Raw genomic sequence first — 27,778 nt, 5'->3', positions numbered from 1 at the left:
GAGTGAAGTGAGCACAGGAGCAGGCAGTGGATAGCTGATCACAGCAATAGCACAAGGTTTCTGGAGCACCTGCCAGTCTTAGATGGAGGCTGTGGATCTTGCTGTGCCTGTGGCACACCTGTGCTGTGTGTTGTCCCTAGGACAGGCCTTGGCCCATCCCTAGGTGGGGGTTAGTGCCCTGTGGATTGGCAGGAATATGTGGAGGACATTGTGCTGTCAGCTGCAGGACTCTGCAGTGAGTTGATCCTGCTATAGAGACTCCTGAGGAGTGGCACCCACCCAGTGCCACCCACTGCACCAAGACCTCACACTCCCAAATCAGCTCAGAAATGGGGACAAACACTGCTGCTCTGGAGTTCCTGGGAGTTCTGCAATGTTAGAAGGAAGCAAAAGAACTTTTCAGTTCTTTAGTTACATTCATGAACTGTAGTTTAAGGTTCCATAATCTCGCCTCAAAAGAGATGTCTCCTTCAGCTGCTTTGGCTACAATAAATATAGCTGAGACCTGAGCGAGTTCTGGCAGCCTCTGGAGATAAAAGTCATGTTTGCATTTGCTTGCATCACTTTCTATTCTGTTAAAACCTGAAATGAGCTTTTTATTCATTGTAGACAGGCTTTTATTCACACAAATTCCTGATGCTGGACTGATAAAAGTCAGTTTTTCAACAGGAATAGAAAGTGTATTCTTTATGGGCACTCACTGCAGGCTGCAGTCAGGGGGCTGTGCTGGCAGAGCCAAGGCATGTGGGTACTGAGAGAAAACCTAAACAAGATCAAACTCTTTTAAGTTGGTTGTGATGAGAAAGTGTTTCATTTCATTACCCTAACAGATCAATCCTTCAGTCTGAAATGAAATGGGAAATACTAGAAACCTGGTTTAATCAGTGGGGAAGGGATGAACAGGCAAGTGATACAAGGCCGATTTTGTGTATCTGGTGCACAACAGTCAGGGACTGAAAAGGAGCTTCACTGTGATCTTCAGAAAGCAAAATACATCTAAAAGAACTGCTTCAATTTAGTATTGCTCTCTTGTCTAATTTTGTTTCATATGTTGTGTTCTTAAGCAGAAAAATGTAGAAAATACCTTCAATGAAAGGAATGTGTCTCTCATTTCTCTTAAGGCAGAGTATCAGCCAGCTGTGTATAATTACAGAAATTGGGTTCTTGGTATTATATTAGTATTTAAATTGAAATTTCTATCATAAAACACTGGAATGCTTTTGGTGCATGACACTGAAGGAAATAGGTACATTGTTCTGTCTTTCCTAACAGAAGTCAGCAATATGTAATTCTGTGTGCAACAAAAGATGTAGAAATACTTGTGAGGAGCCCCCTCATGCTGGAACAACTTCTGCTGAGTCACACCTTCCTTCTCACAGGGCTCCAGCTGTGATGAGATTAATGGACTCAGATAAGTTATAGTAGTACCACTGGGCACAATTTAGTAAATTAACAGTTGATCTCTTGATAGTTACACATCATTTGTATTTCCTTTCTCCGTTCACATAATTAATTCTCTCATAGTGCAAGTGGCAAGGCAAGGGGCCAGAAAGCAATCCCTTAGTGACCACTAAAAACCAAAATGGTAAATGGTTTTTAATGTCTCAGGAAAGAGAAAACTTGTGTCAAGAACACAACAAGGTTTCTATTTTCAGCTTTATATTTTTTGCTTGTGAAGAGAGAGTTCTGCCAGCCTCACCTGGCAGTTTCCCTAGGCAGAGGCTGGCTGTTGTCTCACCTCACACAGCCATGGTCACACTGCCAGCTATTTCCTTTCACTCAGTGGTTCTATCCCAGCACTGTGTCCATTTTCCTAGTGTGAAATGGACTGTCCTGAGACCACGTACACTGTACAACTGCACAGCCCATGTTTGGTGGATAATCTGGATAAGTACTCGCACGAGGTTGGTTATATTGATTTTCTCAGACAAGTTGTGATTTGCATTGCAGACATAAAGGTTTATTAGAGCAGAGTTACCAGCAGAGGGTGAGCCCTTTAACAAAGAATGAGTTGCCAAACACATGTTGAGTAAGCCAAGCATTGCAGGGCAGAGGAAGGGGTGCTGGGGCAGGTGACCAGGCTCATCTTCCAAACCCCTCCTGCTGCCTTGGCCATGCTGCAGAAGCTCTTGGGTGTCTTTTGCTGCCCATGGTCGGTGCATCTCAGCTGGATGGTGCCAGGGTCTCTCCTGGTGCTCTAGCACACTCTTGACTGCCCTGTGTGAACACAGAGCAAATCACTCCCTTGAGGGAATGTCTGAACATTCCTGCTGAGTGGAATTCTTACACCTGACAGTGTCAGCAGCAGAGGCACAGAGGCTCCCTGCCCAGCAGCACCCTGAGCGCTTCCTCAGAACTGTGTTTTTTTATTATTCCAATAAGCAAAAACTGTTTCCCATCCCATAAAGTTTGTAAGCTGTATTTTATTTAAGCAGAGGGAAGAGCAACACTTGCTGTATTTTAATCCCTGATTCTACTGCAACAGAGTAATGAGGTTTCTCACTCCTTGGCTAATGGACCTCGGAATCTTTCCCAACACAAACTTTTTTCTGACTAAATACATTGCAGCCATTGGGGCAGATGTAACCCACTAGTAATCACATGCTTACAGAGTGTTGGCTTACCTGACATCTCCCCACACTGGGAATGAGAGTAGGAAGCAGAATAAGTCTGGGAGGATTTTCCACCTACTTGGAAAGCTCCTTGGGAGGCACTGTGAGAAAAGAAAAAAAAAAGAGAGAATTCATCTAAACCTACTAACATGGGATGTTCACTTGAAAGATATGTTGATGTAGCTTTAGGGACAAAAATTTTCTGTTAGTAAATAAGTACATGAGGATTTCTTTTTACACCCTTGCTAAAATATGAAATACGTACACAAGATCCTGCTGCCCCTCCTGCAGCAGTGCCCGGTACTGCTGGATCTCCTGCTCCAGGCGGGTTTTTATACCCAGGAGCATCTTGTACTCCTGGCTCTGACTCTCCATCTCACAGCGGATGCTGGCCAGCTCCTCCTCGATACAGTTTATCTGCCCCTGGATTTGTTGGAGCAGGCAGCTGTAGCGAGACTCGGTTTCTGCCAGGGAGTTTTCCAGAGAGCCTTTCTGGAAAGGCAAACACAGGAGTTGAGGAGCAGAGTTCTACGGCTCCCTGCCCGTGCCAAGGAGGGAAGGGCCCGCAGATGCTGCCCACGTACCGTGCTGAGCTGTGCCTGCAGTTCGATCTCCAGGTTCTGCATCTCGCGCCTCAGCTCGGTGAGCTGGTGGCTGCTTGTCTGGATGTCCTGGCTGCTGGAAGTGACCTGCTGATTGACTTCTTGGATCTGTGGAGTCCAACCCCAGAGGCACTTTCTGAGCCACAGCAGCTCCTCAGGGAGCAGATTTGCTGAGCGAGTGCTCACATCTCCAGGGAGCGTCTCCCTTTCAGCCAGTCCTGGTACCAGGGTGTCTGGGCTGTCCCACCCTATTCCCACTCTGGGCATTGCTACATACCTTGACCTCATACCACTGCTCCACCTCCTTGCGGTTCTTTGCAATGATCTGCTCATATTCATCTCTCAGGTCATTCAGGATCTTTGTCAAGTCTTCTCCAGGGGCAGCATTGACCTCGACGCTCACATCGCCACCAGTTTGGGACTGAAGCTGCCTCATTTCCTGCAGGGAGTCCAGAGAGAGACACAAGAGCACACACAGGTCATTTGTTGTGCTGGGGACTGTGGGCAAAGCAGTCCAAGGTACAAAGGAATGACAGTCCTATGGCATGAATACATATATATATATGATATAATGAATAAAATGAAATTGATTTCATATTTGATATGTGGTGGTGGGAGCCGTGAAGAACCAACACATTCTTTCTTTGGCTGTGCCATCTATCAGTGGATCGTACCTCCTCATGGTTTCTCTTCAGAGCAATCAGCTCATCCTTCAAGGTCTCCAGCTCAGATTCCAGTGAAGATCTAACCAGAGTCAGGTCATCCATGAGATTTCTCAGGCCATTGATGTCAGCCTCCACGGTCTGACGGATGACCAGCTCATTCTCATACCTATGTCACACACACAGAGACAGAGAAATGGGGAAATGAGACGCTAACAGTCAATAGCACAGATCCTTCTAAGATCAGTATTCCAGTAAAATGGGATGACTCAGTAATACCACCCAGGCCAGTCCTCCCTTGTCTTCTTAGATGATGACAGGGATTTGACAGACATGGAAGGTTCACAGGGAGGTACTCACTTCATTCGGAAGTCATCGGCAGTCATCTTGCTATTATCGATGTCCAGAAGCATTCTGTTGTTGTCCACAGTGGCAGAAATAATCTGCAAAAGGGGAAGGGGGAGAGAAGTCTTTCTGTGTTCTAGATTTGCAGGACAAAGCTTTGGTAGGGTTTTATTATGGGTCCTAGAATTGTTTCTTGCAGTAGTGCAGGGTCCATATGGAAGGGTAAAGATCCAGATTTACTTTTCAGGGGAGCTTGTGCTATTAGAGATCATCCTGCCAAATCCATGCTCTTCCTTTTATCAAGTTAAGGACAGACCCTGTGTGTCCCAAAGAGTGTTTGCAGAACTATCTATAGAATGTATTCCTTCACAGTGTCTGTTTACTCTGTTTTTTTGGTACTATGTGACCTGATTGTAAGGGAAGAGCTGAGTCCTTCCACCTGGTGTCTGTAGGAGAGGGACAGGGACAAAGGGAGCTCAGGCCCTGCCGTCCCGGTGCTTTGGCTTTGCACTCCATCCAGCTGATCTGGGTGGGAGCAGAGGGAAGCAGTGCAAGGCACACGTGGCTGGTTTGGAGCCACCTGCACAACGTGGGATGAACATTGCGTGAGGCAGCGTGCCTGTGGCTGCTGGAGCTCCTGGTGCCTGGGGCTGTGCCCTGCTGCCTGTGGGCTGCTGTGAGGCTTTGCTCAGCCAGGGGATGGGAGGTGCAGCTCAGCAGGTTTGTGCCTGCGGTGCCACCGCAGCACGGCCGTCCTGCGGGCGGTAGAGCCCAGTGCTGGGGATGGAGGGAGGAGGAAGAAGCAAGAAGGAAAGAGGAAGGTCTTAGAGGAGAGAGAAGCATGCGGGAGATGGAGCCACGTGTGCCAGGAAGATCCTACCTGATTCTGGAGTTGTTCAATGGTCTGGTAGTAGGAGCTGTAGTCCTTGGAAACATTGGGAGCTTGTTTCCTGTACCATTCCCGGATGTGGTGCTCAAGCTGAGCGTTCTCTTCCTCCAGCCTTCGCACCTTCTCCAGGTAAGCCGCCAGGCGGTCGTTGAGGTTCTGCATGGTGACCTTCTCATTGCCGCTGAGCAGCAGGTCCCCCCCAGGGCCGCAGCTGCCCGCAAAGCCCCCGCCAAAGCCCCCGGCCAGGCTGCCCATGCTCAGGCCGCCCCCGTAGCCCCCGCAGGCTGCCCCGCCGTAGCTGCCACCGCCGATCACGGAGGAGGCGTAGCGCCGGCAGGACACGGAGGAGCTGCGGCCGCTGCTGCCACCACCGCAGGCGCCTCCACCTCCTCCTCCGCTCCTGTACGAGGTGCTGGAGGATCTCTTGATGCTGCAGCTCATGGTGAAGGGATCAGATATCCAGCCCCAGATGCAAAGCTGTGCACAGCGAGATAGAGGAAATCAAAGTGAGCAGGTCGTCCTTGCTGGTGGCTATTTATACCTGCCCGGGTGGGTGTCACCTGCTAGGCAGTCCAGCTTCCCATGGGCTTTGCCAGCCATCGTGCTCATGCTGAAAGTGATGTGCTAAGGGGAATTTTGTCTGAGGTAAGTAAAAGGCATTACCATTCAGTTCAAGTATGTCTTAGTTGATTCACACCTAGCTGCACTATAATTTTATGTGGGTGGCTCCTTGTTGGATATTTTGTTGAACAATGTTGTATCTCTCGGTTTCTGTTAATCTGGCAATATCTCACTGGTAACGGCAGCTAATGAAGTCTCTGCCTCATTGTCTGTGTCCATCATTTTTTAGGTTTTGAAACTCAGTTGCTCAGCTTCGGTCTTCCACCTGAGATCACAGACATGATTCATAACACAGCAGCCTCCAAGGGACTCTTCATTCATTGATTTATTTCAAATTTACATCACCTTCATAGAAATTTACTTTAAGGTATTGAAATAAAAACTTTAAAGACTGCATTCCCATGTCTGTTACAGAGGAAAACTTGCCTCTGAATTTTTCACTCTGTATTGAATACGGTCCTGCTGGCATTCAGCTTTCTCTGAACATGCAGCATGTGGATCAGTCTTTTTTCTTTTTGAAGAAAACTCTGCATAACAGCCACAAAAGTAAAATTGTGCAAGGGAAAAGATATTAAATATTTTCCTATCAAAGAGCTCCATATTTTATTGTATTTATTTTACTGTAGCCATTTTAAATGGACTCAGAGGAAATTGAGAGGAGAAATATTTTACTTTGTGTATTTTCATAACTGTATTAAATAGTAATTTCTCAGAATACATCTTTGAATTTTATAATACAATGAAAAAATAAGTTTGATTAAAAGAGCCAAAGATTAGATCTGAAAAAAATATCATCATTACCTGAGATCATTACAGTGAAGAGTGTTTTGCAACCATGACAGAATACCTTGCATAACCCAACAGAGTCAGAAACAGTTGTGTACTTTTTTCCACTGCCTGTGCAATAGGGAACAGCAGTGAGCTGCTTTTTCCACCTTTACTAATCAAGGTCCTGTGAAACTGAGAAAAGCCTTGAACAGAAACAAATTTTCGAATTTCCAGTTGTGCATAAAATACCAGCACTGCAGCTCCTATGGAAGAGTCACTGGGCTGTGCAAAGGAAGCACAAGGAGCTGGTGGGACTTGTTGTGAATTGCCACCTCAAAGTCAGCTTACCCATGGAGAGGGAGGATGGATTCAACCTAGAAGTGTTTTAGGAAGAGGTTCCATATTACAGAAGAAGAAAGAAGCCCACTCCTGTCTCTGGCTGCAGTTGTGCAGATTTGTTCACCCTTGGTAACTCTGTTACCCCCGAGGTGTTGCCACCATCGCTGAGGGGCTCTGCCCTGGCTGGCCTGGGCCATCCTGGGCTGGCACTGGATCCACTGGACACGGGGGAAGCTTCTGGCAGCTTCTCACAGAAATCCCCCTGTATCCCCTGCTACCCAAACTTGCCACACAAACCCAATACTGGGCCTTATGGATGTAAAATGATATTGGAAATGCTTCCTGTCCTCCACCTGGGTCTCAGTAGTTGCTGTCTTCGTTCTGTTTTAACCCCTTCTGGACTTCACTGTATGATGTGTAGCAGTTAGTGCCTGTTGGGCAGCAAAGTAATTAGGAGTCAGGGAGATAAATACTCTTCCAAGGTTAGTTTAAAGCGTGGACTCACATCCGTGGATGTCTCTGTCCCTGCACCTGTAGGACGTGGCAATGCAATTCCTTCCCTTAGAGGGCTCTGGAATACTCACAATTCTTAATCCTCAGACAATTTCTCATGAACACCATGGCTCTTTGTGGATGGTGTGTGTAGTTCAAGTTTCTAAACCAAAGAAGGATAAATTTAGAATCTCACTGTTCCTGTTCCATGTCCTTGGCAGCATTTAGGCAGCACCAACTCTGTTTAACAAGCCTGCAAAGGCTCGTTCATGCCAGCACAATGCCAGCACACTTTGGCTTGGTGTAAGTCAAGTGTTTCTGTTTCCCTGAATGGTTTCCAAGTGCTGAGAAAGTTTGCATGGCAGTGTGACGTGTATTTCTGGAAATCAGTTTTGTATCTTCTCTGAATCCGTACTTATGTGCATCTGTTGTGTTACTCAGCAGTGCTGCTCCTCGGCTCTGGAACTCACATTTTCTTTCACTCTCACCTCGGCCTCAGAGTTCCCTCCCTTGTGTGCAGCCTGCAAGGTAGTGTGCAAGTGAGATGTACCCTCCCCTTGGGCAGCCTCGCTGGAATTCTGGCCCCTCAGTTGCTGGGATACACTGGTAGCTATATCCAGTGATCATTCCAGGCCCTTTTATGCCCTTTTATAACCACCACCTCCAATTCTACCACCTCCCATGCCTCCTCCCATGCCTCCTCCTGGGATTCTGCAAAGAGAGAAAGAAGGGGAAAAAAAAGTTAATCCAGAGCACTTTGCCATCTGAAGGCCATTAAGCTACAGTTGCTGCCCAGGAACCAGCACCTCTGTGGGTCGTACTGCTGGTTAGAACCCAGCACTGCACTTTATGTTAATATTAAATGAACTTTGTAAAGTTCCTGTAAATTATACATCCCTTTCACTTTTTATACTTTCAAAACAAGATCCTTTATCTGTGCATTTCCAGGTTAAACCAATGAGTATCCATCAAGGTTTTGTGAATTGAAACATTAGTTTCATTTTACAACCATGGCTCCCTAATCATGAGTGTTCCCTTGTGGACACTCACGTGCTGCCAATACCATTAGAGTCATCTAGCACTGAGGTTCTGCAGTCCCTTTAAGGCTGATATTCATCTGTTGGGTCTCAGAGCTCAGTTCATATGAATATCTGACACATTATTAAAAAAAAAAAAAGCACAGCCCAAGAAAATTCTGATCTGTCCTGACTGCTAGAAATTGTGTTTTAACTTTAAATTTTGTTATCAGCTACTGGAGTGTATCATCAACCTCTCTGCCTGGAGGTGTGTCTTGGCATGGCTTTGTGTTTTCTAAGTGTTTGCACCTACAGAAGGAAAGAAAAACCACACACAAGATTCTGGTTGCATCAGACAGAAATGAAATTTTATTAGAGACATTTTCCTGATTCAGAGCAATTTGAGTACCAAACAGGTCGGATCTGTAAAGCAGCAGTTTGAGTGCCAATGACCAAAGCTGCAGAGCTTTATGGGCAGAAGCAGCACAGAGCATGCAGGGCAGGGGGAGAGGTGGCATCTGCAACTCCCAGGAACTGTTCAGAGCATCATCTTTCCTTGGGAGTGTGGGGAATGCAGCAGATTTGGGCCAGTTTCATTTCGAAAGGTCTTGCTCTGGAGGATCCTTGATGTATATTCTTAGTCAAAAGATTTTCTTCCATATCCTGTTTAGAGATAAAATAAACATGAACATCATCAGTCCTGGCACTGAATGTCTGAGATACCAATATTCCCCAGACATTGGGATTATGTGGGAGTGGCCATAAGCATTCCAAAAGTAAAAAGGAAAACTCCAGTATGGCACAAAGGGTGTGAGATTTATGAGGTTCTGCAAAGAATGAGACAGATGAAACAAAACAGCTGAGGTTAAACTACAGGATCAGCTGATATCACCCACAAAATGGAATAGAAATCGACTGTGTGCTCTGGAAATGGAGTTGATTCTTTGCAGACAAAGAGGAAAGAATTTTTAGTAACAGTAAATCTAATACTTTCCAGAAATTTTAGTTTATCCTCAGTACTGTTTGCCCCTGGAAGAGCATGTTGGTATAAATTAGTGCATAAATTAGTCAAGATGTGACTGGAGAACATTATGCCCATACCATAGTTCTCACCTTGGCTTTCACCACCGCTCCTGCAGGATTGGGACTGGGAAGATGAAGAGTAGGAGTGGGAACTGCTGATGCCTCCTGAGGTTCTTCCTCCTCCTCCTCCTCCAATGCATCCACCACTGCTGCCCCCTCCCATTCCTCCACTTCCTCCTCCCATTCCTCCTCCGCCACTTCCTCCTCCCATTCCTCCTCCACAACTTCCTCCTCCCATTCCTCCTCCCATTCCGCTGCTACCACCTCCATATCCACCACTCATGCCACCACCTCCTCCTCCTCTTCCTCCTCCAGAGTAACCACCACCTCCAATTCTACCACCTCCCATGCCTCCTCCCATGCCTCCTCCCATTCCTCCTCCTGGGATTCTGCAAAGAGAGAGAAAGAAGGGGAAAAAAAAAGTGAATCAAGAGCACTTTGCCATCTGAAGGCCATTAAGCTACAGCTGCTGCCCAGGAACCAGCACCTCTGTGGGTCGTACTGCTGGTTAGAACCCAGCACTGCACAGCAAAACAACTGAGGCAGTGCCAAAAATTATCCTGTCTTTCAATTTCAACTTGAATGCGAGAGCTTTTGCTCTTCCCACATTCTGCCTAGGGATTCCTTGCAATATTTGGCACATACATCAGTGTGTGACTCAAAATCAAAAGAAAGAAGAGAATGAAACTTCAGCTGTTGTTTCAGGCACCATTTCCAAGAAGAAGCTGGCACACTGCATAAGTGAGGCTGAAGTAGCTTGAACTTTCAGAAACTTCATAAAGGTTTGGAAAACTTTGGTTGGTTTGGGTTTGCTGGGCTTTTTTTTTGGTTGATTTTTGGGGTTGTTTTTTGTTTTTGTTTTTGTTTTTGTTTTTGGTTTTGGTTTTGGTTTTGGTTTTGGGTTTTTTTTGTGTTTTTTTGGGTTTTTTTTGGTTTTTTTTGGTTTTTTTTGGTTTTTTGTTTTGTTTTTTTTTTGCTTACAATCTTTTCTGGAAGCTTGGAACCAGGCTCTCTTACATAGGTCCAGTCCCAAACTGGTAGTTCAGAATTTCTGCATTAGGTTTTCTTCACATGAACTATATTCTGAACAGAATGAAATATCTCACACCTACAAGGAGGTTGGCCAAGCCAGCTGCAATCTGCATCATTTCAGTACAAAATCTGTTTTGCAATTCTCGACTGTTCCATTTCCTGCCTGTGACTGAGCAGCAGTCGGGTGTCACACAGTGCTGTGCCCTGTCAATACGTACACAAGGTCCTGCTGTCCCTCCTCCAGCAGTGCCCGGTACTGCTGGATCTCCTGCTCCAGGCGAGTCTTGATGCCCAGGAGCATCTTGTACTCCTCGTTCTGGCTCTCCATCTCACAGCGGATGCTGGCCAGCTCCTCCTCCAAGGGCCCGATCATGCCCTGGATCTGCTGCAGCTGCATGTTATAGCGACGTTCCGTGTCTTCCAGGTTGGATTGCAGAGAGTCTATCTGCAAGGGGAAAACAAAACACTCTGCTTATGGCAATGTGGTGACTTTAACTTATTTTTGTGGGAAAACAGGAGATCTTCACAAATCCTCAGAAGAAAGTGTATCATTAAAGATAAATAATCCAGTATCCCATTCTCCTTGGATTAATTACTTAGAGTTGCCTGCAGCTCTTCTTCTCACACACATGGCATGGGTGAAGCAAATGCCTTTCCTTACCATGCTGATCTGTGACTGCAGCTCAATCTCCAGACTCTGATATTCACGCCTCAGCTCAGAGATCTGCTGGTTGCTTGATTGTATCTCCTGACCACTTGAGTGGACTTGTTGATTGACTTCTTCCATCTGAAAAAAATTAACATCCAAAAATTGAGGCATTTTTGATAATTAGAAAACATTGTGGGGTTATCATAAAAGCATCAATAAATCAATTAATAAGAAAAAAGATGCCATACAGACTGTTTATTCCCTGCAAGCCACTCTGCCAACACCCCAGTAATTCACTGGCTGCTGGAACACAGAGGCTCTACCTGTTTTACCATGTAACTGATATTCCAGGACTGACCTGTTGTAGGAAAGCTATTAAAGCTATTATCCCTTAAATAACACATGATAAGTTGCCTTTCACCAGCTGTACTTTGTGAAAAGTTTAATTAGCAAAGCCTGCCTGTGTTTTACCTTGGTTTCATACCAGCTTTCCACCTCCTTGCGGTTGTTCTCAATGAGCCTCTCGTACTCACTGCGCATTTCATTTAGTTTTTCCATTAAGTTAATGCCAGGAGTAGCATTGACCTCCACATTGACATCACCACCAGATTGGCCTTGCAGTCCTCTCATTTCCTGGAAAAAAATCACAAAAACCCCATGAGGTTCTCAAGGCAAGGAGGAATGGCATCAGTTCAAATAAAGGGAAGGAAAAGGACACAGGTCCTCACACAGCCCATGACTCCAGCAGAAGTGCCTTGCCTGTCCTTGCCATGGAACAATTCTGCCATTCCTGAGGCTGCAGTGCTCACAGCCAGGCACTGCATGCTTGGAGACCCTGCTGCTGCCTCCACAGGGTTGTAAGGAATTCTGTGCAGTGTACTCTTTGTGGGAAACTTTTCTTCTTAGTGGGAAATCTCACTGAAGAGAGTAAAAATGCTTTCTTTTGACTCCTCCATATAGTCTATCCGATTTTCCCTCCATGAGTTCAGCAAGCAAACTGTAGTTTGTACTGAAAGCCATTCATCCCCCAGTTCCATGTGTTGACCTGGTGTCTCATGACACCAACTGTGAGCAGCTGTGCCCTCTACACACTCCTCAACATCAAAGCTGGCTTGTGCCAAGTTGGATGATCAAAACCAGTGGCCAAAACCTGGTTATTGCTGGTGGAAAAAGTGAGGGGAAATTCTTTGAGTGTTGTGTTGCCTTTAATTATTGAAGTGTGAAGAAACTTACCTCTTCATGGTTCTTCTTCAGGAAGATCAGTTCCTCTTTCAGGGACTCAAACTGTGTCTCCAAGTCAGATCTGGACAGAGTCAGTTGATCCAAAAGTGGGCGTAATCCATTGATATCACTTGCCACACTCTGGTGGAGAGTATATTCAGTCTCATACCTGAATTACAGACAAGAAAGAGAGTAAAAGTGCTGCCAGACCTTTGGTATCTCAATTATGGACAGTTCCCATCTTACATCTCTGGTCAATTCTTAGAAGAAAGGACCCCATTCTCTTTCTGTCTCCAATAGCTGTGTTTGATTTCAGTACAGTTTCTCTCAGTGAGAATTACACCATGAGGATTATGCTTACAAATCTACATGCAAGGATGGAGAAACTTAGAATGGAGTCCCTTAAATGTGTCTCTTCAAGAACTTGTCTGGAGAAAAATAACAATGAAAACCCAAAGCAATCCTTCTCAGAATACTTTTCCCAACAATTCTCTATTCTGTGATCATAGCCAAAAGTCTCCAGCTTCTACAAAGATTTATTGTCAATGAAAACTCTGGGGAACAAAGGGAGAAAACGTGGATGGAAAAAAAGCGAGTAAGGGAGCGACTCACTTCAGCCTGAAGTCATCCACAGTCATTCTAGTGTTGTCCATGTCAAGAAGCATCCTGTTAAGGTCCACATTTGCACCAACAATCTGAAAGGGAGGGAGCAGGTGTTATTCAGTCAGTTGTCTTTTCAGTACAATGACAGAGGAAAGAGATACTTTGTACAAACACCTTGCAGAAGGGGTTTATGGCAATGTCAAGATTTCAAGCCTGACTAGAGCTGCAGGAGCTATTGAGAGAGAGGAGTTTATTGCTTCCAGATAAAAGAAAGTGCCTTTACTGTTAATTTTGGTTTACAAATATCCATTAAAAATACCTTGTTGGAAGTAACTAAATTAGCTCCTCATATTCAAAAAAGTAAAAACAAACAAACAACCCCAACCCAACCAAGAAAAAACAGTGGGAAAGCAGAATTTCCATTACTTTTGAGAACAGCCATGTTCACACAAGAGATACATGGCTGTTAAATGGCTGAGGGCTGGAATGAGACTAACTGCACATGCTGGCTCACCCGTATATTCATAAAAACATCCAATTAATATTGCAATAATAGCACAACACAAGCAAGGATGAAATCTGCTGTTCAAGAGTGAAGAACGAGTGAGCAGCAGCCCAGCATTGGAAGCAGCATGGCACAGACCATGTGATGTGGCACTGGTGCTGATGTGCCCCTGCACCCAACAGTGTTTCCTGCACCAAATACACATGTGGCAGAACACACGGACAGGAGCTGGTCCCCACACCACTCTGCTTCCTGACTAAAGCACAGGAAGGGGAAATCGCCCCAAACGGGGCCTTGTGCTGCATGGGGAAAGTGCCATTCCAGTAAGAACCTGCTCCAAGTAGGTCAGAGTAAATCATACCTGGTTTTGCAGTTCTTCAATTGTCCTGTAATATTGGCTGTAATCCTTGTTCTGAGAGGGAGCTTGGTTTTTGTACCACTCCCTGATCAGCTGCTCAAGTTGGGAATTTTCTTCTTCCAAGCGTCGTACTTTATCCATGTACGATGCCAGGCGATCATTGAGGTTCTGCATGGTCAACTTCTCGTTTGTGGAGAGCAAGCCAGAGTCCTCCCCAAAGCCCATCCCGCCAAAGCTGCCCCCGCCATAGCTGCCGCCACCACCAAAGCCACCACTACCCCCAAAGCCACTAAATCCACCTCCACCGTATCCACCACCTCCCATTCCCCCAAATCCACCCCCTCCTGATCCAAATCCTCCACCCATACTTCCACAGCTCATTCCTCCTCCGTAACTGCCACCACTCATTCTCCCTCCATAGCTACTGCGGCTGATCCTGCCACAGCTGCCGCTGCTAAAGCCGCCCCCATAGCTGCTCCTGGAGCCTCCTCCACCAAAGCTTCTCCCAGAAAAGCCCCCACCGCCTCCAGAAGAGGTGTATTTTCTTGAGGACATTGAGGAGGATCCACCAGACCTACCCCCTCCACCGCCTCCACCACCGCATCTTCCACCGCCACCACCACCACCTCCCCCTCCACTGCTAATTCTAATGGTGCTGCTCGAAGATTTGGTGCCACAGCTCATGGTGACAGCAGGCAAGAGTCAAACTGCAACCCCAAATTTTGCTTCACAGCCTGATAAGCTTCAGGACTGCGAATTTTCATCCCCAGCTCTCTCTATTTATGCATTTGATACTGGGTGTCACCATCAGGGTGTTTCCTTCTCCCAGGGCATTTACCAAACTTCTTGTTTGTGCCAAGAATAATTTGCTGAACAGTATTTTTGTGCAGCTATCTCAGTCAATCCAGCCCACAGCTGGGCTTCTGAGGCTTGGCTAAGGTTGAACATCTCACTTTTGGGCAGCATTCTTTTAATTTAGTAGTTTCTGGAATAGGTACTTCCTTTGCAAAGGTTTTGTAGCTGCTATTGCTAAAGACTGTTGTTTGTTCTCTTTTGCTCTTTCCAACTTTGTGCATTTCAGATTTTCTACACAGCTTATGTTCCATTTCTCACCATATGTGCTAGTGCAAGTTTTATTAATAGGATTGTGTGACTTGTCTGTAAAGATTGTCCAATTCATATATCCCTGCCATCACTTACAGAACATCTTATTTAATATGAGCAGGCTATTTCGAGCAATGCAGAGGGATTCTTGTATAAAAATCAAAATCCCTCTTTTGTGAAGAAAGCACTAGGGCAGCACACAGCCAGCCAAGTCCTAGAATTTAAAAAGAAAAATAATATTGGACTTTTTTCACCAAAGCACTGTTGATCTAAAATAGAGAGAAGATCTAGGATGCATTAATTATATTATAAAGTCAATTGTATCCAAATTAGAAGTTGTTTTATTGCAGACAATTATTTAAAACCTAGTGTGTGGGAAGTCGTTTTATCATTTAATATAAAGCAGCTCACTCTATTATTAATATGTCATATATTGTAGGTGATAAAGTAATTATATCTACTGTTCTTAAAGCAAAGATCCTTGAGATTAAAATAGCATCCTGAGAGAAAAGCTGAAAGACTTTTTACTCAAATGAGGAGAAATCAGACTGTTGAGACCACAAAAGAAATGACAGCACACTTCAGTGTTGCCCTGATCCCCAAGAGCTGACCCTGGATGGAAGGGTAGGTTGGATGCCAAAGGCAAATGTCTGAAGGCAGATGTGCAAATAACAGCACTACACCAGCATTTGTGTCTTGCTGCAGATGGACCCAAACTGTCCCAGTTTGCCTGGGACAATGTGCACAGTTCCCCAGTGACAGTTCTGCTCTGTCTGAAATGTCTTCATTGCGTGCCCTCCCCTCTGTGGGGTGATGGAGCCTTCAGCGACTGTAGGTATTTATGAAATGTAGCAATCTCCCCTAAACCTCAGGTGTAGGAGCAGAGGGCTCACCTGAGGACCTGCCATTTGTGCTCTGCTGTCCTTCTCCCAGCCAAGACTTCTTGGACATGACAATGCAGCACAGTCCTTGCTTTCCAAAGGTCACCTTGGTGGGATGCTGATTGTAGATTCAGGATTATTTAACATTTCCTAACCTCATCCTCTGTTCTGGCCTTTGTGCCATGTCTACACCAGCATTGCTCTATTGCTGCTTATGCAATTGCTTTCAAAACCTCCGGATTTTATCTTGCTATTTGATCTCTCAATGGCTGAAAGATGATGAAAGATTCCGAGCAGTTTGGTGATGGAATAATTTCTCCTGATTCTCAGCTGTAGGCTGGTAGTGACATCTCAGCAGCATAAACAATTTGTGGACTTTAGTACAGTCTATTATTGGTGCAGAAAGATGGAGTTTGCTATAGGCAAAATGTTTTTTCTTTTTTTGTGCTGTTTTGCCTCTGGGTCTGGGCAATGCTGCTTTGGTCAGTGGGACCCTTTGTCACAAACTCTGCTGTGGTGAGTAAAATTGATTATCATGTTCAAATTGCCATCAGTGATTCCTTAGACATGCTTTTCATAGCCAAGATAGAACATCTTTGGGTTTGTTGGTGATAGTAAATGCAAAATTCCCTGGAATGATTGAAGAAAGTAAAAACATTGCCAAAATAATATTATAATCTCTTTATTTATCTTTTGAGAACCCACATTATTTCCTGTTTTATTTACTGGTGTCTTTTTCCATGTGTAACTACTCACAGCAGGGATTTGTCTGTATGGGAGAGCTCTGATAAGAACAAGTCTTATTGCAGGCTTGGAAAATACTTTTAAAAATAACAATGTAAGGAAAGAAAGGTTCAAACCTCCAAAGGTGGAGAACTTTCACTGAACTTGACATTTCATTTTAGCTCTGTATTTTTACCACTCTTTGTATACCAAGAAGGATTATAAATCACAGGTTTTGCCCATAGATCTAAGGTAACTTTTAAGTCACATGCTCGTAGGATGTTCCTGTTTCATCTTTAGCATTGCTGCTATTTCATTTTCAGTTCCACCTTGGATTTATAGGAACCCTGCCAGCCATGAGGCTGGGCCATATTCCTGTGTATTCCTGGAGCTGAGAGCTGCCCTTGGGATGTTTGGTTTCTGTCACAGTCACTGTTTGTCTCTTTGGAGCAGGACACTGAAGTTCCTGAAAAATACAAGTGAACTATGAATACTTAATCTTCCTGTAAAGTTGCACACACACTGAATTCACTCCTGGCTGATTTTTAAAAAATTTTTGATTATTAAATATTTGGCTGTGCACATACTTGTAAACCAAGGAAGATCTGTTGTGTGGACAGAATTAATTTTTCATTTCTGAGCTCATTAAAAGAGCCTTAAAAGATTTTTGTTCTCTGATGCTTTTTGCTAATATATTATATGGGTGATGTTAATTTATGGAATTAACTAAAAAGGAGTCATCAGGTTTAAGACTGTCTCCCTTCTCTTTCCCATACAGTTGAATCATTAATGTTTCTGTGTTGATGCAGCATCCATACCTTATATAACATTGCTGTTTCCCAGTGGGAGCAGGGTAATTATTTATAACCTTTATTACTCCAGCCACAGCAGTGCCCAGGCTGCAGAGTGCTGGAATGTTCCGACTGCGCGCGGCCTCTGCTCCGGCTCAGCACATGCCATGGTTCAGCCCAGCTGATGTTCCTTCACTCTCACTCTGTTATTGTTCTCCTTTTAATCAGGCCTCCGTGATCGGTATCAAAAAAGTGACTCCCAATCACAAACCCTGCGAGCAGCCCATGCTGCAGAACTGGGAGACTTTTCCTGTAGGCTGGAGCTGCTGCATTCCAAACAGTCCTGGAGAAAATGTGTTCTCCCTCTTGTGCCTCTGTGCTGAAAATGTGAAACATTTCCCCTTAACTCCATGTCATTCTGCTGCCGGAGGCAAACCAGAGTTTCTTTACATTCATTTGATGACCTCCTCCTATCACTCTCACCAGAATTTTTTTTGAGAGGAGAGGGTCTGTTTTCACCTCAGAGATCGCACTCACTCCTCATTCCTGCTTCAGCTCAGAATGTTCTAGTGAATTCACTGTCATTTCTGAAGAAATTTAGCAAAACAAAGAAGGACTGCTTCCTTAAGGCAGCAGTGGGCTTGCCTGTGAAGTTTAAAACCTCCAGCACTCCCATCACAACCTTTTGTGCAGGATAAACCTGGACCTTCCATGCAAGGAGGCTGATGGAAGAGCAGCTGTGCCTCAGATCCTAAAAATGCACACGTGGGCTTTGCCATTAGCTGTGAGAGCTGTGGGTCAGGGTGTGTGTGCCCCAGAGCTGGGGACACTTTGCAGGCTGCTAATTCCCTCCTGTCAGCTGTCAGCATTTCTAGCAGTTTCTGAGCCACAGTCAGAGTGGTCCCACTGTCATTTCCCCAGCCTCCTACAGGGTGAAGGCAATTAGATTGGAATAATTCATTTTGTTGGTACCAAAACAGAACAGCTGGAGGGCATGGTCAGAATGCCTGCCAAGGTTCCTGCCTCTCTCTGAGGTTCAGAATCCTCAGTTCATTTGGGCTGTGCAGCCTCAGAGCCCCTCGGAGCTGTGGGCACCCACATCCCTCTGCCTGCAAAGGCACTGGTGTGGCAGGTTCTGCTGCTGCTGCAGCTCTTGTGGGGTGGGGAAGGACATCCATGGCATCTGCTCTCCTTGCAGCATAGCCCAGGGAGGAGGGTCCTGCTGGGCTGAGCTCTGCAGAGGATTTACACACTCAGGGACAGCCCAGGTGGGCTCTGCCTTCCCCCACAGCACGGTGACATGATGTACTTGATGTACTCATTTCTGCAGCCCATGAAGATGGCCTGGACAGCATTTGGCAATTAACAGGGCTGACAATGAACGCTCAGCAAAAGAGACATCAGCACAATATACACACAGGCAATTTGGAAATGCCATCTGTGCCTTCAGTTGGACACATGGATTGCTTGGGAGCAAACACGCAGGAGTGTGTGCACATGGCTTTTTGCCTGAGGTTGCTCTGAAGGTCTTGTTCCAACACGTACCACAATTATCTTCTCAGAGCACTAATAGGAACAGCAGATAAGTATCCGAATTGCAACACTTTGTGCTCATAAAATTAAAGCTTATTATGCTGATTAATGACTGATGAGATGCATGCAAATAAAAAGTGCAGAATTCTCCTCACTCCTCAGTATTGCTGCTGCCCTACTTTGAGCCTGCCCTAAGCTTTGACACCTGACACTACAATGTTTTTATTTTTTACTCCTGCTTTGCAGTGACTTTTCCATCTCTGTTCCTCCATGTAAGCCTTTTTTCTCAGTTAGCAAGTGCCAGTGATAACCCAGGTGTAGATTTTGTAAAAAGGAAAGAATCCTTAAAAGTGACTTTTTCTTCTGGGGTCTGGTAAGAAACCATCTCATTTTAGTCTGCTTTTTTTCTGTAGTGAGTGCTAATGCCATGATTAAGTAGGGGGTTTTGTGTGTTTATTGGTGGTTTGTTTCTATTTTGTCACATACCGTAGCATGCAATAAACCATATTATGAAGCTGATTTACATTGTAGATGCAGACTCATTAAATGTATAAACATTATAAAAACATCTTGTTAAGAAAGCCAAAGATTTTAGATAAGGAAAAGGCAGTACAATCAATGCTGAGTAGCAAAAGTAGTAGTAATAGTAGTAGTATATTATTTATCCTTATGCTTCAGAAATTGTTACTTATTGTAACATATCAAAATAAGCATTTAAATCAGTTAAAGCAGAACTGCAGTGAATATTGCAACATGCTGCACCCTGGGTTTTCAGCCCCTGAACAGCCTCATTGCCCTTTCCATGCTCCAAATTCCAGTTTCTGCTTTGCTCCCCCAGGGATCAATTCAGGAGAATTTCTTCTGCAAGGTTAAATGCAGAGATGCCCGAGAATTAGATAAGCAGCAGTAAAATACTCAAAGTAAGTTATATTTTTGGAAAGAAAGACAGGAACAAGAGGTGTCAGTGGTACCACAGTGGTCAGAGAGCAGTGAACTCCAGCATGGCCAAGCTGTTCCTCTGAGTAAATCATATCCAACCACCCCAACAGCCTCCTGGGTGTTGCTGTGAGGCCAGGTGATGGCCTGTAAATCACCCTGGGACAGCCAGGAAGCAGGAACTGAGCAGGAACATTTTTGAGGTTAACTTGGCAGGCGCCTAGGGGAGATATGAGAAGCAGGGCTCCTGGATTGGGAGTATTCCTTAATTTGAGCTGCTAGTTGAGTACCCTGCGCAGACAGGTCTGAGTGTCACCACCTGCCAGAGGTGGAAAACGAGCAGAGCAATTGAAGAAAGTAGGCTCAGGGGATAGGTAGCAGAACAGAGACAAGTGTGATGTGATGCTGCAAGGGGTTAATAATGAAGAGGTGGTTTTGCAGCAGGTGGGAGTCAGGGGTATCCTGGCAAATGAAGCCCACCACTGCTGTGGTGTCAGGCCAGGCACATCAGCGTGTGCTTGTGTGTGCAGGAGTCCTTCATACAGCTGAGCTGAGTCCTCCAGCCCCCAGAGAGACACTGGACAGGAAAAAAAATCAGATTTCTTTTTGTTTTTCAGTACTAATTCATGGCTGAGAGCCCGGCATAAAGCAACAGTGTGAATCACTGGCACAGATCTGCCTGGAACTCAGGCATTTAGGGTTCCCATTCCCACGGTCTCCCACTCAGTATGTGTTTCCCAGCATTCTCCCATGGGTGATGCCTTCCTCAGAGGGAAAAAACAAACCTCATGGTTATAAAACTGAGAGAGAAAGACTCATAGAGTGACCTTTCTATTTGGGTTTAAGCAGGTGAGGAGAGAAATGCACGGGAGAAAGGATGTATCTGTGAGCTGGTGTTGTGTGAGAAACCTTCTGGGTTATTTTGAAGTGAAATTCCTAACAGAGCTCATATTTTAAAGAGGTTTTCATAGGGAATAGTCAGTTCCTTAAGCCCACTGTCTTGTCCCTGATGGAAGTCAAAAGCAGAAGGGTTCTGACTGAGTTTTTCCATTGCAGGAACCAGCAGAGCATTGTTCCTGGCAGTGCAGACTGCAAAGTTTTGCCCAGTGAGTCTTAAATGGTGAATATGTCACTGAAAACTTTGGGTCTTATGGGTAATCTAACACATTATTGTGTATTACACAGGCAGGGCTTGATATTTGTAACTGATTCAAACAAAAATCTCCACTAAAGGAACTTGAACCAGCTTTGATTGCATCAGAGAAAAGCAAAGATTTATTAGCATTTATTCCACAGGAACACCAATCACGGTAGAGATTAACTCAGGTAACAGTGATTTGGAACAGAAACAGATGGAAGAAGCAGACAGAACATCCAGAGAGCTCTGATGAGCCCCTGGAGTGAGCAGTGTTGGGTAAGTTGGACAAGTGTTCTCTCCTGCTCGTGGCAGGGGATGTTCAGCCATGCTCAGTAGAGTCTTGCTTGGTCTGAAGGCCTCACTGGGAGGTTGTGCAGTGGGAGATGCTGGTCTTGCTGATCACTCCTCAACCCTTCTAAAACTCCCTGTTGAAAGATGGAGGAAAGCAAGAATTTCTTCAAAGTATTCAGCATTTTTAACCTTTTGTTACTTCCCAAGTTTCACCTCTGCAGTACTCAGTGCAGCAGGGTTGTTCCCAGCCTTCTGGAAAGGTTTAGACATTGTCAGACCTGAGTCTGTACAGTTCATGTGCAGATTTAGCAATTAACTACATGAATCTGCTGCTGTTCTCAGCCATGGGAGTGCAAATCACTTTAAATATAGAGTGGCTTGCAGTACAAACCAAATACAGGAGAACTTAGAATCTGCATTTGTGTGTGTATGGATATTTACAGTAGATTTTTATAAGTTAAAGAGAGATGGCACATAATATGCTTTAATCTTGCTTCCAAGCATTAATGTGTGTTGGAGTGTTGCAGGACAGAGGAGTTCCTTGATCAGGAATAAATTTTTGCGGAGGAGTTTGCAAAGCCTGTGTAGGAATTTTTTAAAAACTAGAGCTCATCTACACCAAATTTTACTAATCTTCCTCATGACACAAAATCCTCCTGAGTTCACTGCCTGGTTTTCAGCATCAGGAGTGTCTGTGCAGTGTTCCTGCTGTTTGCACTGATGGCTTCAGGCCCTTTGGGTGAGAGACAACTCTCATGTCATGACAGCCTGTCAGTCTGCAATGGAAACTGTGTTTGGGGCAGAGCCTGGCTGAACCTGGTCCTTATAACAAGTAAATATAAACCTCAAAGCAGGACCATTTTCCATCTTTTCATAAAAAATCAAAAGTGGAATTGAATCTTTCTAAAATTACATCTTCCTGCTCATTTTCACCATTTTCAGGCTTTCGTCTGAGGTGCTGCCAGGACCTGGACCCTTACCCAGTCTCATGTGTTTTATGGCTTCAGACACTTCCTCCATGGTTGCTCCTCTCTCCAATGTTTTGTTTCCTTCCAGGCAGAGCTTCATGTTTTCAGCACTTCCTGGAACCAGAGCCAGGAAATCAGATACGGATCAGACCCTTTGGTCACTCTCCATCTTTTGCTGCTTCAGTATTTTGCAGCCAATGCCCCTTATATTTCAAATGTCTTGAGTGTTCCAACTATCCTACCCTGCTTTAACCAACCCCTGCTTAATTCCAGTCACATTTTTAACTTCTGACTTTCCTAATTCCCTGCCTACTTTGGGTTTGGCACAATTTTCCCTTTTCTCTCTTAATTTCCTTTTTTCACCCATCATCTGACACTACTCTTCATGCCATCCTTCGTGCTGCTTGTGTTGATTTCTCACTGTCCAAGAACAAATGTCAGAGTGGCTTTAAAAAAAAACTGGGAAAATAAAGCAAAAATATTTCCAGGAAGGAAGTTGATATATCCTTTCCTGCTATTCAGAGAGAATTGTGAACTGCAGGGTGTATTTTTTAATTCCATATTTACCTGGGCTTTCACAAGAGTCGCTGGGCTGGGACTGGGAAGATGAAGAGCGGGAGAGGCAGGATTTACCCCCTCCTCCTCCACCACTGCCACCTCCTCCACCTGAAGTTTTCCCACAAGTTCCACCTCCTGTTCTTCCTCCACTCCCTCCTCCTCCACTTTCAGAAGAGGAAGATCTTCCATAGGATCCTCCAGTTTTTCCTCCACTGCTTCCTCCACCTGAGGACCAACAGCTTCCACCTCCACTACTTCCTCCATGACCTCCTCCTCCTGAAGATCCACCACCAGCTCCTCCCTGTGAAGTGCTGTAAGGAGGAAGGGGTGTGTTATTTCTATCTTACCTTTCATTTTCCCAAAAAATGGCACTTCCTGATGGTACTTAGGGGAAGAAATGACAAATTACAATTCTAAACACTTTTGTAAAAGTACAGCTTTGCATGCTGCCAGCAAAGAATTAGATTCCATGTGAATTCTTGTGCTTGTAGTAAATATGTTGGTGATTAATTCCTTGCACCAGTTCCTAATACAAATATTAGGAACTGCCGTCCTCTTTCCCTGATTGCATCATTAGAAAGTTAATTAACTGAAGTCTGTACCTAATGCCCTGCTGCCCCTCCTGCAGCAGTGCCCGGTACTGCTGGATCTCCTGCTCCAGGCGGGTCTTGATGCCCAGGAGCATCTTGTACTCCTCGTTCTGGCTCTCCATCTCACAGCGGATGCTGGCCAGCTCCTCCTCCAAGGGCCCGATCATGCCCTGGATCTGCTGCAGCTGCATGTTATAGCGACGTTCCGTGTCTTCCAGGTTGGATTGCAGAGAGTCTATCTGCAAGGGGAAAACAAAACACTCTGCTTATGGCAATGTGGCAGGATTAGATCATTCTTATGCCCAACATGAGTTGGATGCTCCAAGCATCCTTACAGCTGACATCCTGGCATTCCAGCAGCTCCTGAGCTCTTTGCGTTTCAGGGGATGAGGAGTAGTTGTTACCTACCAGACTGATCTGTGACTGCAGCTCAATCTCCAGACTCTGATATTCACGTCTCAGCTCAGAGATCTGCTGGTTGCTTGATTGTATCTCCTGGCCACTTGAGTGGACTTGTTGACTCACTTCCTCCATCTGAAAAATTAATGTAAGGAATTGGAGTTTCTGAGTTTTACTTACAATGCCAGCATGGCAGTTTATCATGGGAGCATTTGGAACATAATTTGCAGAAGGGCCACTGGTAGAATGGAACTGTTAAACTTGACTGTGTGGCTCTGCCAGAGCAATTCAAGCCCACTCGTGATTTGCTTCATTTTGACCAAAGGGACTCTACTATTATTTTGTAAAAGCAAATGATGTTGTGTCATTCCTCTACAGGAGGTTCTTAACAAGAATTGTAACCATTTACCTTGCTTTCGTACCACTTTTCAACCTCTGCACGGTTTTTCTGAATAATAGCTTCATATTCCTGCCTCATCTCATTCAGTTTTTTCAGCAGATCCTCTCCTGGAGCAGAGTTTATCTTCACATTCACATCCCCATTGGACTGGGATTGCAGCAGTTTCATTTCCTGCAGAGAAAACCCAGGCCCAAGGACAATGAACACAAGTGGAACCTTCCAACAACATACAGATATATATATTTGGGAGCTTTGTGTTGCAATTATCTAGCCTTGACTTTCCAGTCATTGTTTGTTGAGGGGGCTGAGCTCAGGGGCACCCTGCAGCAGCCTTGGTTGGCGTTTCGAGCGCGGGGTGTCAGCTTCCCACATCTCCAGTGTGCCTTTCAAGGAGCTGTCTCTTACCTCCTCATGGTTCTTCTTGAGGTCAATGATCTCCTCCTTCAGAGACTCAAACTGCATTTCCAGGTCAGACTTGGTCAGGGTCAGGTTATCCAGCAAGGGCCGCAGGCTGTTGAGGTCGCTCTCCACATTCTGCCGGAGCCCGCTCTCCATCTCGTACCTGTGCCAAAGACAGTGCAGAGAGCTCAGCCCTGCTCCTGGCACCCACAGTCCTCCTCCTAAGTCACATTAGTTATAGAAAATTCACCTGTTCCAGTATCAGTGCTTGCTTTTATGTCTGTATTTTGGAGCATGCAGCACCTCTCAGGTATCAGAATTAGGAAATCATCAGCCAGTACTTAACATTTAATTAATAATATTACTTAATAACATAAAGTTATTATTCTTTATACTAAATAAATGTTAAGTTCAGTATCAATATCAAACTCTAATATTAAAATGTGTTCTGTGGTCTCTTTCATCGTCTCTTCTCACTGCAGTTTTGTACAGGTTCCATCTCTCTGGTTAACCTGACTTGGAGTGTCAGAAAATCCCAATTTTTATATTCTTAAAAATAAAACTTTTTGTAAGCTCTGGCTCTGCAGCCATAGGCAGTATTCCCATCAAAGATCTCTCTAGGAATATTGAAAATTTTGAAGTTTCACAAATTATTTCAGTTGCACTGCCATGAAAGCAGGAGGAAGCCAAGTCCATGTGAGCTGATATTTGTTTATAAGTTCAGGAAGGCAGGAGGAAGGAAGTCAGTGCCTGTAAAAGAGCAATATATATTTACTTTATTCTAAAGTCTTCTGCAGTCATCTTTGTGTTATCCAGGTCCAGAAGTACCTTGTGGGTTTCCACAGCTGCAGCCACAATCTAGAAGAGAAACAACATGTTAGGAAAACATTCCCTGTGAATCTCTCAGTCTGACAGTGCTTGAACCTCTCTGGCAAAGAACATCCTACCTTGTTTTGGAGTTCTTCAATTTGTCCATAATAGTGGCTGTAGTCCTTTGGGCCAATAGGACCTTGCTTCTGGTACCACTCCCTAATTAACTGTTCAAGCTGAGCATTTTCCTTTTCCAAATTCCTGACAGTCTCCATGTAGGAAGCCAGGCGTTCATTAAGGCTCTGCATGGTCAGCTTCTCATCGTTGGCGAGAATTCCCACATTCCCTCCGTGAAAGCCACCACTGCCAAAGCTGCCACCACTGAAACCAACACCACCTCCACCAAAGCCTCCCCCAAAGCCGCTCCCACCTGAGCTGAAGCCCGTTCCCATGCTGCAGTGCCCCATTCCCCCTCCATAACATCCACCACCCAGCCTTCCTCCACAGCTGCTGCTGCTCATTCCTCCTCCGTAGCTACCGCGCCTGCCATAAGCACTGCTGCTCCGGGAGCTTCCTCCGCCACAACTGCTGCCAGAAAACCTGCCACCACCACTTGTCCTGGAAGTGACTGTCCTAGAGGAGGCCGAGGAATGCGAGCTACCCCCTCCTCCACCCCCTCCGCTGCTGCTCCCCCGCAGGCAGCTCTTCAGGGGCTGCTTGGAGCCACAGCTCATAGTGGCAGCAGCAAATAACTCAGGTGAAACGTCAAAGCTGGTCTTACAGTTGTTCTGGAATCATAGCTCCAAGTTCCAGCTGGCCTCCTCTCCATTTATACCTGAGATGGTGGGTGTCACCGTGGAAGGGAGTACCTGCTTTCCATGTGTGGTTGCAAGCCCTAATTTGCCAAAGGGAGATGCTTGGCAGTGGCAGGAAGCTTAACCCTTCCTCTAAGTGTTTGTGACCATTTGTTTATTGACACAAAACATGTAATTTCTGTTGGGTGGCCCTGAATTAGGGAGATCTCTGTTGAGATCTAGTGCACTGCCTTGCAGTCATCCAAAACAAATTCATCCCACTCACCTCGTCCTGGTCACAGCCCTCTCAGCACAACAACACGCTGCCACAGTAGCAGTGCATGTTCCTAGCTCTCTTCTAATGCTCAGATATTTGTCAAGGAATTCTGGCTGATTTTTTTATAGCTAATTTTAACTGGTATTTTCTTGGTTTTATCATTATCCTATGCTGTATGCTCCTTATTTGTAATCCTTTATTGCTTTATGCCTTTAGAAAGCCGACTGCAGGGTGCATGTTGTAGGTACAGAGAACCACTCTGACTCCTTTGTAATATCTCATAAAAACTCAGTGAACAATGGCAAATACCACGTGTCAGCAATTATTTCAATCACACCTCTATAATTGTGTTTTATAAATAACAAATTAATTATGAAAAAATGGTATCACAACAAGTGCTCTGTGTCAGGCTGAAGGAAGGAAGTGTGGCAGGTTGTTGCAGGGAAAAACCCTTCATGTGCTTGGACCAAATTCAGATACAGGATGGCTGAGAGACTTGGGAAAGCTTTGAGGCTTGGGGCTGGTCTCTCCTGACATGGCTGGGAGTCATGGTCATGTTCCTGAAGGGAATTCAGAATTTTATCAGGATGTTTTCCCTATGCAGCACAAATAAAATACTTGGAGGAGAAAGGTAAAGTTCCTGGTTTGGGGATTAGATCAATAAACTACATCAAAACAGCATTTTTCCTTCAGATTTGCTTTCCATTCACAGATACAGCATGACCAAAAGCAGGAAATATTTGCTATCTTCCATTTTCTTCTTTTCAGGTTGTATCTTTGCCCAGTGCAGTGGATAGTTCAGCTGCACATCTGCCCTGTGAGCCTTCACAGCACCCTGAGCCTCAGACATTTCTCCCCTGGGTACCTCTCACCCCTTTCCTCCTGCCCAGGCACACGATCCATAGCAAATCCCAGTCTGTTACCTGTTCCTGTAGGTGGAACTCGTGTGATACCAAATTTCCTGTATTGATTTGGGATATTACTGTTTTCTCACTCAGCCTTTGTGATGATGGTTGTTGCTAATTAAGTTTTGTTTGTTCCAGCAATTGTTTGTGGAAACAGCTTTTGGTAGAGGCCCCTCCCAGCACACCCTGGCCCACACAGAGGACATGCCTTGTGTTCCACCTGCTGCTCCACTTCATCTCTGAAACATCCCAGGGAGCGAGGCCTCCTCTGCATTGTAGGAATTTAAATGGTTCACCACTCAGTGGAGTCTGGGGGATAATTTTCTCCAGGGAGAAATCCTTTTCTCCCAAAGTGAATTAAATTCTCTTCTATACTTCCACCTACTTTGGCTCAAGCAGCAGCTGGGTTATGTTCCATTTAACTGTTGTTTTGACATCCCTGATACAGAGACATGGGAACAAATCAATGCTGTTGTGTAAAATT

General features: G+C 45.1%; 3 protein-coding genes across 4 annotated transcripts; all 3 read right to left on the bottom strand.

Moving 5' to 3' along the window:
• Positions 1-1,938: 1,938 nt before the first annotated feature.
• On the bottom strand, positions 1,939-8,502 carry LOC147649187 (keratin, type I cytoskeletal 19-like). Its single transcript, XM_086864670.1, has 8 exons — positions 5,102-8,502; positions 4,237-4,319; positions 3,889-4,045; positions 3,492-3,653; positions 3,197-3,322; positions 2,878-3,104; positions 2,625-2,713; positions 1,939-2,217 (listed from the first exon to the last, which is right to left on the bottom strand). Exons 1-8 carry the CDS (start codon positions 5,549-5,551, stop codon positions 2,198-2,200), a joined length of 1,314 nt encoding a protein of 437 aa, XP_086720796.1. The 5' UTR covers positions 5,552-8,502; the 3' UTR covers positions 1,939-2,197.
• A 184-nt stretch (positions 8,503-8,686) lies between these two features.
• Positions 8,687-19,871, bottom strand: LOC111939948 (keratin, type I cytoskeletal 17-like). The gene is made up of 8 exons (XM_023942455.2): positions 13,801-19,871; positions 12,944-13,026; positions 12,344-12,500; positions 11,582-11,743; positions 11,123-11,248; positions 10,680-10,906; positions 9,460-9,818; positions 8,687-9,009 (listed from the first exon to the last, which is right to left on the bottom strand). The coding sequence occupies exons 1-8, from the start codon at positions 14,479-14,481 to the stop codon at positions 8,984-8,986; spliced, it is 1,821 nt and encodes a 606-aa protein (XP_023798223.1). The 5' UTR covers positions 14,482-19,871; the 3' UTR covers positions 8,687-8,983.
• A 1,141-nt stretch (positions 19,872-21,012) lies between these two features.
• LOC111939950 (keratin, type I cytoskeletal 19-like) lies at positions 21,013-26,129 on the bottom strand. Of its 2 annotated transcripts, XM_086864666.1 has the most exons (9): positions 25,456-26,129; positions 25,284-25,366; positions 24,515-24,671; positions 24,119-24,280; positions 23,719-23,844; positions 23,323-23,549; positions 22,730-23,031; positions 22,175-22,276; positions 21,013-21,328 (listed from the first exon to the last, which is right to left on the bottom strand). In XM_086864666.1, exons 1-9 carry the CDS (start codon positions 26,050-26,052, stop codon positions 21,303-21,305), a joined length of 1,782 nt encoding a protein of 593 aa, XP_086720792.1. In that variant the 5' UTR covers positions 26,053-26,129; the 3' UTR covers positions 21,013-21,302. The 2 variants fall into 2 exon arrangements, with proteins under 2 accessions (XP_086720792.1, XP_086720793.1); XM_086864667.1 differs by lacking the exon at positions 22,175-22,276.
• Positions 26,130-27,778: the final 1,649 nt, after the last annotated feature.

The sequence above is a fragment of the Cyanistes caeruleus genome, chromosome 27 (assembly GCF_971803275.1).
Source record: "Cyanistes caeruleus chromosome 27, bCyaCae1.hap1.1, whole genome shotgun sequence".
NCBI classification, from domain to species: Eukaryota; Metazoa; Chordata; class Aves; order Passeriformes; family Paridae; genus Cyanistes; species Cyanistes caeruleus.
Note: the sequence above shows the minus strand (reverse complement) of the source record. Positions and strands in the feature narration are given on the sequence as shown.